The sequence below is a fragment of the Morus notabilis genome, unplaced genomic scaffold, assembly GCF_000414095.1.
Source record: "Morus notabilis unplaced genomic scaffold, ASM41409v2 Scaffold634, whole genome shotgun sequence".
Lineage (NCBI taxonomy): Eukaryota > Viridiplantae > Streptophyta > Magnoliopsida > Rosales > Moraceae > Morus > Morus notabilis.
This window is the reverse complement of record NW_010359282.1, coordinates 627,108-644,895: the sequence shown is the minus strand read 5'-3', so window position 1 is coordinate 644,895 and position 17,788 is coordinate 627,108. Positions and strand designations below refer to the sequence as shown.

The window sequence follows — 17,788 nt, the reverse complement described above, 5'->3', positions numbered from 1 at the left end:
AGGGGATCTGGCGGTATTATCAATTTCCTATATTGTCCTTATGTCTGTGTTTATATTCTCTCTCCTTTTTTTTTTTATGTGTGAGAATTTTGTGTTCCCATTTCTAACATCATAATTCTCATTTGAAATAAATTGAATATATTTTTTTTTTAAATTGAGGGTGGGAGTTTCAAATATTTCTTTATCATTGGAGGCCATCTGAATTTAACGTTAGAACAAGTTTCTAACCATAATTAGTTACATTTGGATATTGCAAGATATTTTAAGGATTTTTTTATCAATAGTGCCCTGAATTTTAAGATCATCTCAAATTGCCTTCTGAACTTTTAAAACTTTTTTTGTCTCTTAAATTTTTAATTGTTCTCACTCAACCCCCTTATGTTTGAATTTCTATTAAAAATAAACAGATAAAAACCACACAGTCACAGGCTCACAGCTAATTAGGGGTGGCAATTCGTGTCACATGTCGTGTTTTGATCATTTTTTTAAAATTTACAGTCAACTCGAATACGACCCGTGACAAGAAATTTTTTAAAAACCGTAACATGAACACGACACAACCACTTTATGAGTTGACACGACACGACCCGAAAATAACCCGTGACACGAAATTGACCCGTGAATATGAAATTGACACGAAAATTATATACTTTTATTTAGTTTTTTACATATTAGAAATAACTTAAAATTCATAACACACTAAATTACAATAACATCCATTGAAATTAAGCAAATAATAGTATAAGATTTTGAGTATAACTATCATGATATCACAAGTTCATAATAAAATTTAAAATATGTAATGAAAAATATATATATTTTAGTTTTTTACGAGTTTCGTGTCGTGTTCGGATTAGGCGGGTCCAACCCGAAATTGACCCGTATTTCTCGTGTCAATTTAAGGTCGACCCAATTCTGACCCGAGCCTCTTTTTTCTCAACCCTAACCTGTAAAATTCGTGTCATTTTCGAGTCGTGTCGTGACCCATATTGCCGGCCCTACAACTAATTCTCTCTTTTTCATCTGATTTTAATAAAAATTCTTATAAAAGAGCTTAAATAGGACAAATTTAAAGTTTAGATAATAAAGTGAGAATTTTTAAAGTTTAAAGGATGAAATGAAAATGACCAAAGATCCAGAGCTACCAATGAGATTAATTCATATTTTTACTCCCAATGTGGCATTGTACCTTTTTTTTTTTTGGGTGGAATGTAAAGTTGTACTTGAAACATAGTTAGATGCATTTTATGTTCCCAAAATAGAAATGAAATAGCAGTGATGTATTTCTCTTTTTTCCAAGAAAAAGAAAAAGAAATGTATTCAATATTTTTAATGAATTGCATTATTTTTAAAATAACGAATAACTTTGCAGTAATTTGTTTATAAATTTTGGGTCCTAATTTTAGCAAATGCAATGTCAACTTCCATCATTATTTTTAAAAAATAAAATAAAATAAGGTCGCTTTCATACAGGAGAAGTGCAATTTCACCATCCTAAGAGAAGCATGCACCACAGAAGTCCAAATGTAACGATTTCATAAAAATAAAACATATATTTTAATTTTTTTTCTTTTGCCGAAAATATATTATAATTGGTTGGTTTTGAAGACTCGGTAACAATTTCACATAAATTATTATCTTTCTACTAATTGGAAGTCATCTACTTAGTCAGCATTTTATTGGGAAAATTAAGAGTTTACTTGAATTTGTCAGAGTAATATTTTTCTTCCTTTTTTTATTTATTTTACCTCTTTTTTTACTTGATTATTTTAGTAATTTCTCTAAAACTTTGAGTCATGATAAAATGAATAATAATACATATGCATTTATAGTGAGAAAAATATTTTACTCTAATGATAGAAATTATGTTGTAGTCTTTAAATAATTAGTTTTTAATAGTTTTATCTGAAGCAGTAACAGTTTTATTTTGTACGCGCTGTAAAATAATAATTCCTATTAATAAAGTAAAAAATGATTCCTTACATATAATTGGAACACATAATTATATTATTCCGTGCCAGAATTTCAGTATTATAAAAGAAAGAAAAAGGAAAGAAGCCAAACTGTGTCAAATAATGACCAAACTAACTAATTAAAACCGAACCTCCATTATCTTGTATTTGGATTGCGTTGCACACAGCAGTTAATGAATAATGGAGTTAGATCATGATAAAGAAGTCGCATAAATTGAGAAAAAAAAAAGAAAAAAGAAAAAAAAAAGTAGTTAGAAAATGATTGGACGAATGATATGTCAAAGACACTCGTAGAATAATTTGCTGGAAATAAAAGATAAGGATAGTTAGATAGCTCCAAAAGACTTACTAAATTAATATTAAGTACATTTTATAATAATTAAAATGATGTCTATAGTTTAGCTTGGTTTGTTTTCCAACGTCCATCGATCTAATTTAAGTAATGCTTACACACGTTACATTTCTATCCAAAAATGTTGACCGAATTAATCTCGTTTTTATTTTTTTATGTTTTTTGAGAAAGAAAAAATAAAAGCGTTTTCAAAACGGTGTTTGGTGCAATAAAGATAAAAAATGAAAATGAAAATGTTTTTTTAGTTTAGTGTAAAATGAGAGAAATATTTTCATTTTCTCCTCTCTTAAGCAGAAAGAGAGAGACATTAATAGGTTTTTTAATACTGAAAATAATCTCTTGATAAAATTACCAAATGCATTTTCAAAAATAATTTTTGTCTGAGATTGAAAACGTTTTAATTTTCATTTTCATACAAAAAGTAATCATTTTGGAACGAGTTCTAAACACGCCCGCTATTTTTAGTAATGGAATAATAAAAAAAAAGCTAGGATATATTATGTTGGCAACAAAATAAATGAAATCTAGAGAATGAATTGGGTGTCTTTTAAGATGAGAAGACGAATTGGCAGAAATATTAGTGAAAGATGGATTGTTTGGCAGAAATTTAGTTCACATGCCATTGGCAAATCTATATCAAGGAACTTCTTTCATATAAGTTGATACATTTTTGTCATGGTTTTTTTTTTTAAAGAAAAATAATGGGGAAAATTTAAATCCCCAAAACTTTGTGCTTTATAATGATGAAATTCCCGAATAAGCGTAACATCCATTCTCTTCCAACTTAGAAACGGTAACGAATTTGTCCTTTTTGCTAGTTTGTGGATGGAATATGCCACATGCTAATATATGAGCTAAGAAACTACTTTACAATAAGAATTAATAACAAATTATTTTTTACAAAATTAAACTTAATTTGAAAATAAACCTCTAATTGCTTTAATATAATATAATTCTAATTAAAAATAAATTTTAATTTTCATAGCAAACTAAAAGGAATTTAAAAAATATTTTTTTAAAAAAAGAAAATCTATCCTTCCTTTTTTTTTCGTCGTTGTCGCTCTCTTTGTAAATTTAGGGATGATGGACAAAGCATTGTGTTCATTTTTTAGCAAAAATGTTTCATTAAAAAAATATATTTATTTTTTTATAGTCGTGTGCATCGCACGTGACAATTTCCATCCAAAAATTGATAGGAGAATTGTAATTATTATAAATTTCATTTTTTAGCGGGGTATAATTAGTACATTCTATAACTCCGGAGGAAATTGCTACAAGTCCAAAATTTTGGGGACACTCGTCTGAAAATAAATTGTAAAAAAGATGAAATGGTAGTTTTTTTCTTTAACAAAGAGTATTTTTTTATTCAAGCAAAATAGTGAGATACATAAAACTAATATAATTTATTATAAACAAAACAATAGTCAAACCATTGCTTCCATCAAAGAATATAAAGGATTTCATCATGTACTTTTTCAAATTACCATCCTCCTCCAATATAAGTTATTCTGCCTTATATGATAACGAATGATTATTACCAATTTCAGTTTATGTCCACCTAAAAGCTTCTAGATCTGGCTTTTGAAGCTAGAAATATATAAAAAATATACAGAAATACACAAAAAAATGCCAAAACAAAACATGAAAACACAATTAAATCAGGATCCGAATAGATAAAATGGTCCACTACGATAGATCGAGATCTAAATAGACACATATTTATTTATATCATAAAAGTTAAAACTACAAAGAGATGAAAAGAAAAGGAAAAAAAAATCCCACCGGAGAGGTAGTACAATATCACTATCACAACTATTGACTAGATTTACAAATGAGTAATTAAGAATGCGTTTGGTTGGTAGATTCGTGCCACAGTTCAGATCATGATTCATAGTTCGTTATAGTGTTTTCTCTCATAAAAAACACACGTAAATCAAGAATAATTTTGAATTATGATTCTGAATCCATCAACTGAACGTTCACTAAAAGGTTAATTTAGGTGAACTTGTATATCATTAGCGCTTTTCAAATACTTGCTGATCACTCAACTTTTAATTTTGACAATTTATCCCTTAACTTAAAACTATTGCAATATCCCTCAGTTTTTGCCTACAGAGATGGGTAGTTATTTATTTATTTATTTATTTTTTGATAATTGATAGAGATGGGTGGTTGGACTTGGGCTAGTAAAGTCTTTTCCAAAAAAAGAAAAGACAAAAGTAAAATTAATGTCCATATTCCTCCATCCTATTTAAGTATTTTTGCACATCTTAGGCAAAGGCTCTCCAAAACTTTTCCCATATTTTCTCAGTATTAAACAAATATTTTCTCTTGCGTCAGATGGGGGTCAAGAATTTTACACTTTTTTAACCACAAAAACTTTTTCACACGTTTTCCTTGTATGGTACGGTAACAATCAAAAGGGTAACAAGACTTTTTCTGTAAATCCCACATGGTCCAAGCAGTTTGTTGGTGTTTTCTTTTCATTTCTTGGTGCTCGTTTGCAATCCATTTTGCAGTCCTTTTTTTTCTCCAAATCCTTTTGGGGAAACTTCCTCTTCAGCCATGTTTATCAAAATTGTCCCTTCCCCTGTCTTTCTTAGACAAGTCTTATGCCAAACGTGTCGCTCTAATAAAAACAAACTAAAAAAAAAAAAACTAAAAAAAAAAAAAAAGATTATTTCAAGGTCATATTAAATATTATTTTCTCTCACTTTCCAGCTTAATATGCAATCAGAACCTTGCTTTGCCAAATGGAATAAAGACAGCAGAGAATTAGTTCTTTCAGCCTAATTAAAACTTAGCCCCTATTTAGGGGTAAATTGGGTCCCGTTAAGTAGATAAACGGGATCCAATTTAATGAGAACTATTATTCTGTGCTCGTTTAGTTCGCTAATTCGAGTTGAGATGTGACTTTATGTGAGAACTTTTTACTGTAGTAAAAAAGTTAGATGTGACTGTTTCTGATAACTTTTTACTGTAGCAAAACTCGAATTCTAAATTCGAATCGGTAAAATAAACGAGAGTGTGGTGTTTTATCTTCATGAGTATGAATATCATTTTTAAATTTTAATATTCATAACATGGTGGAGTTGCAATCTCACGGATATAGTTTCGCAGTAAATATACACTTACTTTTTATTAAGGTATAAAATTTGAACTCCACCTTCAAAATTTCTTTTGAAAAGATTACATAACATGTCCTTTTGAGATAATAAGTAACATGTAAGAGTTCATTCTAATTTATACGTCGGTGCACATCATTTGTGACACATTTGTGAAACTCTTCCATACTATGATGGTTTATGCATAAAAAAGAATAAGTGAATTCCAGAAGCAAAAAGAAATTGTTTAATATGAAAATGCCATTCGGGAGTTATGGGTCGGTTTGTCATATATATTGAAACAAATTTTTCTATTTAATGTACCACCAAAACACATTAAATGGAAAAAAGAAAAGGTGAGGGCTTTAATGAAATTGGCAATTGCTGGACTTTCAAGCAAACTGGCTGCTTAAGCTTAAATATGATCCAACGTAAAGATGATAAAAGGTCTCACATTAAAGGCAGAAATATTCAGTTCTTTTTACATGGATTTTTTTTTAATTTATAGTCTTTAGGAATTAACTCTTACATATTTTCTTTTGCTAATCATTAACTTATACATATTAGGTATGATGAATTAAAACCTTTAATTTGTTTGGTACGTTTCAGATAGAAAAATTGACTAGGCAGCCACAATAAGTCGATGAAAAAAAAAAAAAAAAAAAAAAAAAAAAAAAAACTGTTAGGATTGTCATTAATTAGGGACACCAAAAAAAAGAGATTTTAAATCTAAGAAATGTATTTGCTGTTGACCAAATCACCATCTAAATCCAACAAAACTGGATCCAATAGTTGAAGCTATATCTAAGAAACCAACAAAAGAATTCAAAAGAAATATATGGTACAATAATTTCTCTTCATTACTTTGGTTTAGTCGATAATTTTAATATTTAAGGGATAACTGAGAAGACATATATTATAATCTCATAATTGATTGTTGGTCGAACAAGACAGTTGTATTTTGTAGGTATTATAACCTGATCCCTTCACATAATTTATTAAAGCATAATTGCTTTAAATATAAAAATTGTAATTTTTTTTTGTTTATTATTTAAGGTCCGTTTGGCATTACTTTTAGAGGCTGTTTTTTTAACTTTTTTAAAGAAGCTACGTTAAGTTAGGGTGTTTAGTAAATCTTACTTTTATCCAATAGTTTTTAAAAATTGTTTTCAAACAGTCAAATTTGAGAAGCAGGTTAGGAGTTACTTTTACAAAGCTGCTATTCTAAATTTACTAAGATAACCTTAATAATATAACTTAATTCTCAATATACTTATTTTATTTTTATCATAACAAATTAAATATATATTTTTAAAATAGGTATTTAAAATTTGAAAATCTTTAATAAACATGCTATGCAAAAATTTCATTCAAATATTTTTAATAATTAACAAAATATTTAAAAATAACAATGATACATATTAGTAGATGAATAATTTTTCTCCTTCACTAAAAGTAATTTATTTTAAAGAACTATTTTAATTAGTAAAATTTAAAATATATGTTCTTAAGATTATGAATATTGACCATAAAAATAGAAATAAAACTAACTATGTATGATAAAATATGTCTACTTTCGTCATTATATATTTCAGTAGTAATTTTATACACAGTTTAACAAATACCTAAATTTCTACTTCTCGTACTCACAACAGTTTTGTAAAAATATTTATTAAACACCTATATGCTTCAGGCCACAACAACTTATTACTAACAGTACAACAATAGTAAAAAATTTTAACAGTACAATAATACCAAACTAGCCCTTTACATTATTGATTATTATTACGGAACTTGGTTTGACCTTTGATGTATGTCAATATTTGCACTATTTTATTATCTAAATTTACGTTTTATTTTATTTAATATTTATTCTTACCTTTGCTGAGGTTATTATCTCTTTCTTTCTTTTTTTTTTTTTTGGCTAGTGGAGATTATTATCTTACAACACTTCCTTTGTTATTTATTTTTTATTTTTAGCATTGTTCCATCCATGGTAAAAGATTTATGTGAAGCATGATTTTCACTTGATGTTGATTGCCAAATCCTAAATTAGATTTACCTTAAAAAGAAGAATAATAATAATAATAATAAAAGAATAAGATCACATTTGAGAGGAGCAAGAAAATTAATATAAGATACTGGTTAGATTTCTACCCCTTATTGTTTAGAATTAAAGAACTTTTGTTGATTTAGGTCTCGTTTCTTTCACCGATTCGAGTTTTTTTTCAGTAAAAAGCTCTCAGAAATAGTTATATCTAACTTTTTTACTAATGTAAAAAGTTCTTACATAAAATTACATCTCAACTCAAATTAAAAACTTAAATCAGCGAACTAAACAGATCCTTAAAATCTCGTTTCTTTGGTTTGCTTCTCTTTGTTAAAATGTTATCACTTTCTCTTTTGTTGTCTAGTAATTAATTAAATAAAACACAATAATCTTTCCTAACAACCCCAGAAAAGTGAAGGGATTTCGTTGATAAAGCATCACTTTCGATTTACGTGTATTTTTTATGAGAAAAAATATTATAGTGAATCATTAATCATGATTCAAATTATAATTTGAATTCTTCAACCAAACGTCCCATTAGGGATTAATGTTTCATACTTTGCACAGGTGTGGACTTGCAAATGTCAAGAGTTCCAAACATGCATAACTATGCAGCAGGTACTGCGGGTGCACAGGAGGACGGTTTATGTGATTTTGTAGAAAGGCGTTTTAGAAAAAAAAAAAAACCCAAATCAAAACCGTCCATTTGGAATAACGGGGGAGCGATTTACGAACGATTTGAGCCTAATCACGCTTTGTTAGAAGGGAAAATGAGACATATACTATTTAATTAAAATTTTTATATTTTAGTCTTGATTAATAACTTTTATAGTCAAATAAATATACCAGAAAAAAGGGTATTAATTAAAAATAAAAGATAAAAATTCAGACTCGTACATTTTTAAAAGTAAATTGTGTAATTTTCTCTTTTTTTTTTCCATCATGGAAAATGCTTAATGAATTTTGTTGGTATGTTTTTTTAAGATTAAAAAAAATCATCAACATCAAGCAATCTTTATATTTCATAATTCATATTTCATACTATTCAACATGAATCCCTGATCATGCATTCTATTTGTAAAAATCTATAATCTATAATATATATAGAAAGGGGAATGACTTTTGTACTTCAACCTTTCATTGAACTAATCCAATGGTTCAAACTTACTTTCTTTTAACTTAATTTAAATCTAATGGTTCAACTTTAATCCACGTGGCTTTTCCATTCTTTCACACCTCATACTTCACTTGGTATTCATGTTTTGTTTCCATCTCCCTCTTTTATCTTGTTGTTTTCTTAAACACTAAACAAAGTTTCAACACACATGCAATAAAGTAAAGTTCTAAAACATAGGTAATAAAATCGAAACAAGCAACGTAGTTAATAGTACTTAATAAAATCTTAATACATGCAATTAAAAATATAAAGGAATTTTTCTAATAAGACAAGAAAAAATGAATTATCGGTAGTTTTCTATTTTTCAATCGTTAAATATGTATCAGAAACTGCATGTTCTACATATTTTTTTAATCTGAAGTGATTTTGACTAGATTTAACAGTCAAAACTAACCCTACCAATAGACCAGCTTACAGTAGAAGGGCCAATTTGGCTTCTTTTTGTTTTTTTTTTTGTTTTTTTGATCAAGATGTATGTATTGTGTTTCTTTTAGACATTTAAATAAAACTAAGATCTTAGCTGGAAAAAGTTACAAATACTAGGGTTCTTGACTTCTTGTTCATCTCAAACTCTTCACAAGTATGATTGTTACTTACAACTAATATTCATGAGCTTCTAACTAAGAAATTGAAAAAGGCACCTTAATTTAATAGAGAATTTTGTGGTAGGGAAAAGGAAAAGGATGAAAATTTTCATTAAGTAGTGCATAGTTTTAAAACATCATAAATATTCATAAAATTCCATTAAATTTACATATCTTTTTAGTTTCATTATGCATAATGATTTTAACACGATCTAATAATAAAAAACTTCGCAAGATTAATAACATGTTTTTTTTTTTTTTTTGAAATATCTCCTAATTCTTCCTAATTTATTATGATATTTGAGATCTAACTCGAGTCTACCACTTTAACAAAAGCTAATATCATTTTGTAGTTGAAAACACTTGAAACAAATTTGTTAGTGCGTCTTTGACTTTATAAGATGCCCTTCTCTCGTTTTATTCGTTTAAATTTAGAGCTTGAGTTAAAAAGTGAATTCATGTGAGAGAAAATCTTGTATTAGAAAAAGTTGAATTCAAATTTTTGTGAGAGAAAATCTTGTATCAGAAAAAGTTGAATTTAAATTTTTATGAGAGAAAATACTATAACAAAAACTTGAATTGTGATTCGAACTAGCGAAATGAATGGGGGTTTAATTTGTTCAACAAAAAGAAGTTAGTTTTGATTTTTAAGCACTCAAAAGGTCAAAAATAGGCTAGTTCTAAGCAGTATTCAGTTATATATGTATACTTACACTTCATCAGAATTTTTAGAAGAAACATGATCACTTCCTTGATTGGAATCACCATCCAAGGGCTTCTTGGGAATTCTAACTTCTAAAATTGTGTCGTTTGTCAAATATGCCTCAACTTTTTTCCAATCTGCATCCTCTGGCAGCTCAAGCCTCCGAACATACCCATATTCCCACCAATTGCCACTTCTCCAGTCCTTGTTCTTGCCCTCTCTCATCTGCTGATTCCATTGCCCACAAATCTCCACAACCTTCTGATTCTCAGCATACACTTGAACATTATTTTTCCCAATCCCTGTTTCAAAAATTGGACGGTTATCTCCAATTCTCGAACGAAATTTGTTGCAGAGTGAACGATTATAAATTGTTCATACTAAATAAGGACGCGACTGAAATTTTATAAAGTTATGCGCGTACTAATTAGAATTTAAAATATAAATTGGGGCATGTGTCCCCACTTTACTTTATATAGAGGTCCATGCCTAATTATAGAGAGTGTATGAATTTTAGTGTCACATCATACGTACCAACATAAAAATTACTATCAGACGTTTGGTTCACGGATTCAGAACCATGATTTAGAACTATGACACGAATCCTCATACTAAACACAGACTAAGAAAAAAGTGGGCTCTATCTACTAATAAAAACTTGACTTTCAAAATATTCACTGTTAATAATATGTGTCTATACCTAAATTAAGAATTTTCCCATACTAGAAACCATTTTCTTTTATTTTGAAGGAGAATTCTAAAGAATACCCTAATTTTAAGACTTTGTTCAAATCATTATATTAATTCTATTAATATTGTATACTTTTGGATACGATTTTATTTGGATTTAACGGTTGGAAACATACGATAATATACCTATTGCCAAAAACTGTTATTTAATTTTGAATATGAAAAACCCATATAAATGCTCATGATGTATCTCCCATCCTTTACATTTTTTTCCTTTCATAAAGTCATCTGATCAACTGGAATCCATTAGAACATATGGTATTGGGGTCCCCTATAATTTCAAAACATTTAACTTGTGACTCAAGAAACAATGATTCTAGAGCCCTTTCTTCCTCAAGTCACTCAACATATATTATATAATAACCATAGTCTTTGTTCATAAACATTAATAACAGTCAATTTTTGATATATTATATATATTTAAGAAGTGTTTAGAAACTTACCTGGGAGTTCTCCTTTGAGCACATAATCTTGGTCAGTTTTGCACCAATCAACACTTGTTTGGCCAGAGCTCCGGAGATTACACAACAAGATTTCAGACTCAAAATCCCAAAGTGGGAAAGCATCAGAAGGGTCAAAAAACTTGCCAAACAACAAGGGGCTGAACAATGAACCATCACCAAACACTTTGTTCAGCGTTGGAATATTGCCTTGTGAAATGAACAGTTTGAACACATCATCCCGGAGAGAAAAACACCATTTCTTTGCATTTTGGTCCTCTTTTAGGACCTCAATCTGTCTCCTAATATTGCTCATTTCTAGACTTGGCCAAAAAAAAAAACCTTATTCAGAGCTTTGTGATTGTGATGGGGAGCGTTTTGTGGTGCTTTGGTTCTTATATATAGTGCAAGATAAGCCTTAGTGAAACAGAGAGAGAGAGAGAGAGAGAGAGAGAGAGAGAGAGATTGCTAATTGGTTAGAGGATGGAACAAATTCCTTTGGAATATTTGGAGGGCTGTAAAGCTAAAAGAAGAATATTTCTCTCTTTTTTATTTAAGCTACTAGAGATTGCTAATTGGTTAGAGAAAAATTGTGGCAGGCAGATATTAGACATGAAAATGACCTTTGGTGATGAATTGGTTTGTGTAAAGTAGTAAGCTGAGGATGTGGAAGAATGGAAAAAGATGACCACCTTGAAAAATTGATAGTTCTCTTGTGCAGAATCTAATATACGAACCATCCAATCCCATGTCTTTCTGTGCACACAAATCCATCATGAAAAAGATGTATGTATATATATGCATACATGTATATATATATATATATATATATATATATTTATTGGGCAATCTCATGTTTTTTCCTTATTGTACAAGTATGGAATAGATCTCCCTTTTCATTTGCCTTCAAGGTTGGGTGGTTTTCCATTGTTAATCATATGCTCAAGTGTGGGTGTGATCGTGAGAAATATATGAAGTTCAATTTTATAGGTTATGGAAGTTTTCCATTCGTTTCATGGGTCCGAATTTTGTGAGTTTGAATAGGTTTTTTTTTTTCGATATGACGTTTAGTAATAGTATAAGATTTAAACAGAGAATAAAGTTTAAATCAACGTTTAGTTATATTATTAGAACTTATTAGAACTATGACTTTTTAAAAAATGTGAGTGAAAATAGTTGGTAGAAACTTTTAAGTTGAGTTTATTGCTATTTTGGGAGGTGGGGGAGATAAAGTTGAGTTCAACCTTCAATTTTGTATTCAAATGAACCCTAAACCCAAATTCAAATTCAAAATGTTATGCAACTAAACAATGGTTTAAATTGACTTTTGAGTTTAGACCCACCCTCAATCCTCCAACTAAACAGGCACTGGTCCCGTTCATTTCACTTATTTGAGTTTAGAATTCGAGTTTTGCTACAGTAAAAAGCTCTCAGAAACAGTCACATCTAACTTTTTTACTACAGTAAAATGCTTTCACATAAAATCACATATCAACTCGAATCAACGAACTAAACGGGCCTAGACCGTAGGGTTTTATTAAATAATCGTCAATCAATCATCAGTAACAATGAGAATACAAATCAAGTGAACACACCAGTACATAGTAATGTAATTTAACTCATTTGTGTTTTTTTTTTAGTTATAAGAATAGTGAGTTTAGATAATGTTGGGGATGCATTGTATTCCCCTATGGCTTATAAATTTCTCTCGAAATGATTGTCTATATACTTGTCCATAATAATATGATTTGGTTGGTGTATTCGTGTCATGATTTGAATAATGATTCGTGATTTACTATAATATTTTTTCTCATAAAAAATACACGTAAATTAAGAATGATTCTGAATTCATAAACCAAACATTGCACTTATTATTCCATTAAATAATTATTGGTATTTTATGTCATATTTTATTTTATTACATGACTTTAGATTCTCGTCATGATTAGTATGTGCAACGATAGCAATTTAGGAGTTGTTGAGCTCATCAATTATGTAGGGTTTCGGTTTAATAATCTTAGGTTCCTTTCTGGGCATGATTATGTGAAAGGAATATTTTGAATTGGGTATCTCTTATCAAGTAGCATCTCCACTTCTTTTAACGTTTCCATTTCAATTCTTTTTCATGTGCCAATAATTTTGTACGGTAAAATTTGTGCGTTGCAATTAACACAACAATAATTAACATATCTACCAATAGCAATTAAAAGTCAAAATTTAATATATGCTATGTCTGGTGTCAAATCATTTAGCATAAAAACCAGTTGCATATTGGAGAGTGATTTTTCTACTCAAATACTAAAATCTGACCTCGGTATTGACATTGCATTGGTGGTTTAGTAGTATCTGCATGATAGATGCTTTTGAATTTCCATCCACGGAAATTCTGGAGTTACTTTGGAGAGTGGAATATCTTTTGTTTGTGTTTGAAAATAGGTTATCTTATCTTGAAAGATCAGAGGCCTTTTTATGGTAGATTAATTTACATTTTACACTTTAGAAGGTGAAGGATGATGCAAAGTTGATGGCTAACTAAGAAAATGCATACAAAAATCTTAGCCGTGTTTAGAATTGATCCCGTTTTTGTTTTTTATGTTTTTCGAGAAAAAAAAATGAAAACGTTTCTTAAACGGCGTTTGGCGCAATAAAGACAAAAAACGGAAATGAAAACGATTTTCTGGTTTAGTGTAAAATGAAAGAGAAATGAAAAGATTTTAGTCGTTTTTCATTTTTTGTTTTCATTTTGTCTTCTCTTGAGCAAAGAGAGAGAAAGGGAGACATTAATAGGTTTTTTTACACTGAAAATAATCTATTGATAAAACTACCAAACACATTTTTAAAAATGATTTTTGTCTGAGATTAAAAACGTTTTTATTTTCATTTTCATACAAAAAATAAAATTATTTTAGAACGAATTTCAAATGCACCCCTTGTTTTTTAAACTGGTTGGGAGTGGGAGAAAGAAAAGGGCCCAAAATTAGATCGAATAGTTGGACTGGAACATATGGGGTGCGTTTGGAATTGGTTCCAAAACGTTTTTATTTTCTGTACGAAAATGAAAATGAAAACGTTTTTAGTTTCATTTTTGAATTATTTCTAAAAATGCGTTTGGTAGTTTTATTTAGAGATTGATTTCAGTTTTTAAAAAAAACTGAAACTGCGTTTGGTGGTTTAATTTTTGAAAACATGTAATAATATATTAAATAATAATATATTAAATAAATATATTAAATAAACATATATAATACAAAAACGGTTTCAGAAAAGAGGGAAGAAAATGAAAAAGAAAAAAAAAAGTGAAATCCGTTTTTCAGAAAACAGAAAACGAAAACGAGAAAATGAAAACACATTTTTTTCGTTTTCTGATTTCCACAAAAAGATAAAAACGTTTTTGGTTTTGTTTTTTAAAAAAAATTGCACCAAACACGTTTTTAACACCCGTTTTCATTTTTTTGCTTTGAAAACCGTGAAAAACGAAAACGAAAACGCAAACAAACAGGCCCATGAGGATTGTCTAGAGGAACACAGGTCCATTTGCATTGCAATGAAATGGGTGGTGATTTTGGAAAATGGTTTTAATGTTGGGAAAATGAAGTAAATAGAGATTTATAGTAAATAATAGAAATAAATAGTAATTTTTAAAATTATTTAAAGTAAATAACAATTTACTGTATAAATATTCTTTTTATGATTAATAAAAATATTTTTTCCGCATAAATTTTGTTTTTTACGACTCATAAAAAAAATTGTCTTTGTAAATAAAAATCTTTTACCACATAAATTATTTGTTACCCGTCATATTTAAAAAATTTACACGTTAAACTATTATTTACTTCAAATAATTTTAAAAATTATTATTTATTTAATTTAGTTTCATAAACTGCTATTTACTACGGCTTCTGTTTAATGACTTATTGAAGATAATTATAGTAGCCGGCAAACATTCATACATTATATTGAAATTAAATTTTTTTAAAAAAATATTATTAAAATATAAAAAGTGATATACTAGTTTTTATATTTGTATCATATTTCTTAATATAAAATATTCAATGATACTAAATTTTATTATGTTTGTAATTTATCAAAAAGTTTGCTATATTTTAATTTTACTATTTAAATTTGGCTATATGTGTAAAGAGCCCTTAATTTTTCTCGTTTTCCGTAAGTCCATAGTTATCGATCAAAACCAATTGATAAATTTCATTATTACATAATAAATCTCATAGTTACCGATCAGAATAATTGATAAATATCAGTAAATATAATGAATAAATTAATATTTATTGACTAAATTTTATTATTTTGTTTATTATCATCAAATAACCTTTTATACTGAATAAGAACAAAAAAAATCACTTAATACATAAAGTATGCATGATTATCATTATATCTCACAAAAGTGCTGTTTCTATTTTGAAAAAAAAAAAAAAAACAAAAAGAAAAAAAAAAGTGCAGTTTCTATAATTGGTGAATGGGCAGATGGAAAAATTGCAGCGTCAAGATCTTAAACCCTACAGAACACACAGGTGGGTAACAGGTTAGGCCTTGGCCCAAAATCTAGTAGCATGGGCTGTTGTCTCAAAACCCGGGCCGTAGTTATTGAAGAACAACAAAGGGAATACCGAAATAGTAAAAAATATGCCAATATGAAAAGTTTAAGAAAGTATATAGATCAATTTTTAGTTATAGAAATTAATAAGTCATAATTTGTTAAGTTATAATTTAAAACCAAATAAGTCATAGACAAACTTGTCAAGTTATGGTTCATAGTCAGATAAGTTATGGACAAAAACTGTGATTTATGGACAATAACTTGTCAAGTTATGGTTCATAACCAGACAAGTTATGGACGAAAACAGTAATTTGGCCTATTTATTAACTTATGTAAACTATTGGCCTATTAATTTTAATTCATCTTAAATCTTGACCTATTTTCCTTTTTCTCCCGAAGGAATATGCAGAAAAGAAAACTTTTTATTCTGAACTTTTTCAGAAACAAGTCAAAACAAGTGTTAGTATTAAGTTATAATTGAAGTTTTTATAACGTAGACATTATTTTATGAATAAAAAGAATAAATACAAAAGAAAAATGATTTAGGAATTTAAAAAGAAAAAAAGTTGTTTACACTAATAAACTCTAAATATATTAATTTGTTTTATTTTGATGGTCGATATTCACTTTGTGATATCTGACTACTACGAGATTTATAAAATATAAAGTTTTGATCCATCATTTAATAAATTTACTATTTTTAAACAAAATATAGCATTAGTATAGCATGTTAGGGCGGTATAAAATATTAAAAGAAACAGAGATCTAAGACTATAATCTAAAAAATAATAATAGACTGGGGGCATAATTTAATTTTTTATTTCAGATTTTTTTTCTATCTTTTTAAAGAAAAACACCGACATGTCATTCATTATTGTATTAGATATTGTCTTAAAAAAGACAATTTATTAACTAAGGAATAGTTTATCAATTATGTAGTCAAAATTGTATATTTCAATAATGTTGACGGTCAAATTTCGTCAACAGGGTTACGCCGGGTCCTCCTGGTATCCCGTGAGGTTACCGGCCAAGAATTGTTTGTATAAATAAAATAATTGCTACTGCATATGTGGTGCACTTTGGTGGTAAAGAAAGGACACGAAAGAAAGTGTTTCAACGTAAGAACACACATAGTTTATAGTGGTTCACTCCGTTAATCAATAGCTACATCCACTGTAATTTTGTATTTCTTTTTAGACTCTTACAATTTACATGTATCGTTATTCTTCCTCTGATTGAATATTAAAGAAGCCAATCCCCCCCTCTCGTGTATGGAGCTTTGCCCCTTTTATAACTCAAGGTTCCTTCGTGGGCAGTTTTCCTTTGTAGGTAGAAGTACTCGAGTGGCCTACCTTTCTAGGCCCAGACCGTAGCCCACTAATTACCTTTTGAACTGTTCACTCAGCCAATTAGTCTTTCATTACGGCTCTGTAGATTCCTGTAATCCTTCACTGTCCACTGTAGGGCGGTTTAAGGGTTTGCAATTAATGCATGTACTGCAGACATCTCCTATCCCTAGATGCAACTTGTGATGTTAGGTTCTTTTTTGAAGAGTATTCCCCTCGCCGTCTGTGCTGTGTAGACCGCATGTCTTTCCTGGCAGTCAACCCTTTCCAGACATAGGAATTTTGTTGCCATAAGATCGGCGGCACGAATGCCGGGTCGATGCCCTAAGTCAGGCCTTCTTTGCAACGTAGAGGGGAAGCGAGCTTCAAGCGGCGAGAGTTGTCGCCTTTCGAGGAAAAGTAGGGCCACGTGTCATGCTGTCGCTATTCCACATGTCACCCATATTTTCCCACACAACAGCTGCCCCCTAGGTCGAGGGTTTCCTTTAGACAGCCTCGAGCTAGGTTCGGGTGTATTTCTATGCCTCGGGTGTGGGAACCTAATTCCGAGCCTTCCTTCGCAATGATGGTCTTGACGCTTTGGATTTCCTCGAGGAACGTAATCATCGCGTCGGTCATTTCACCAAGCTGACGTAAGGTTTTATTTTGGAAAGACGAATACGAACCCTTGGATCGTGCTCCTTCATCTTCCCGCCTTTGTTTGCTGCCATCAGATCTGGGCAAAATACCCTTACCGTTGGATTTTATGAACTTT

At 29.4% G+C, this 17,788-nt stretch overlaps 1 protein-coding gene across 1 annotated transcript; it reads right to left on the bottom strand.

Annotated features, from left to right (window-relative positions):
• Positions 1–9,855: 9,855 nt before the first annotated feature.
• Positions 9,856–11,489, bottom strand: LOC21404032 (21.7 kDa class VI heat shock protein). Its single transcript, XM_010094005.2, has 2 exons — positions 11,137–11,489; positions 9,856–10,245 (listed from the first exon to the last, which is right to left on the bottom strand). The coding sequence occupies exons 1-2, from the start codon at positions 11,447–11,449 to the stop codon at positions 9,950–9,952; spliced, it is 609 nt and encodes a 202-aa protein (XP_010092307.1). The 5' UTR covers positions 11,450–11,489; the 3' UTR covers positions 9,856–9,949.
• Between the last annotated feature and the right edge of the window lie 6,299 nt (positions 11,490–17,788).

Excerpts from the sequence above, each read along its gene's own strand:
- LOC21404032 (XM_010094005.2), bottom strand. The coding sequence starts at position 11,449 with ATGAGCAATATTAGGAGACAGATTGAGGTCCTAAAAGAGGACCAAAAT. Across the intron at positions 10,246-11,136 it reads GCTCAAAGGAGAACTCCCAG|GGATTGGGAAAAATAATGTT; the intron begins GTAAGTTTCTAA and ends TTTTTGAAACAG.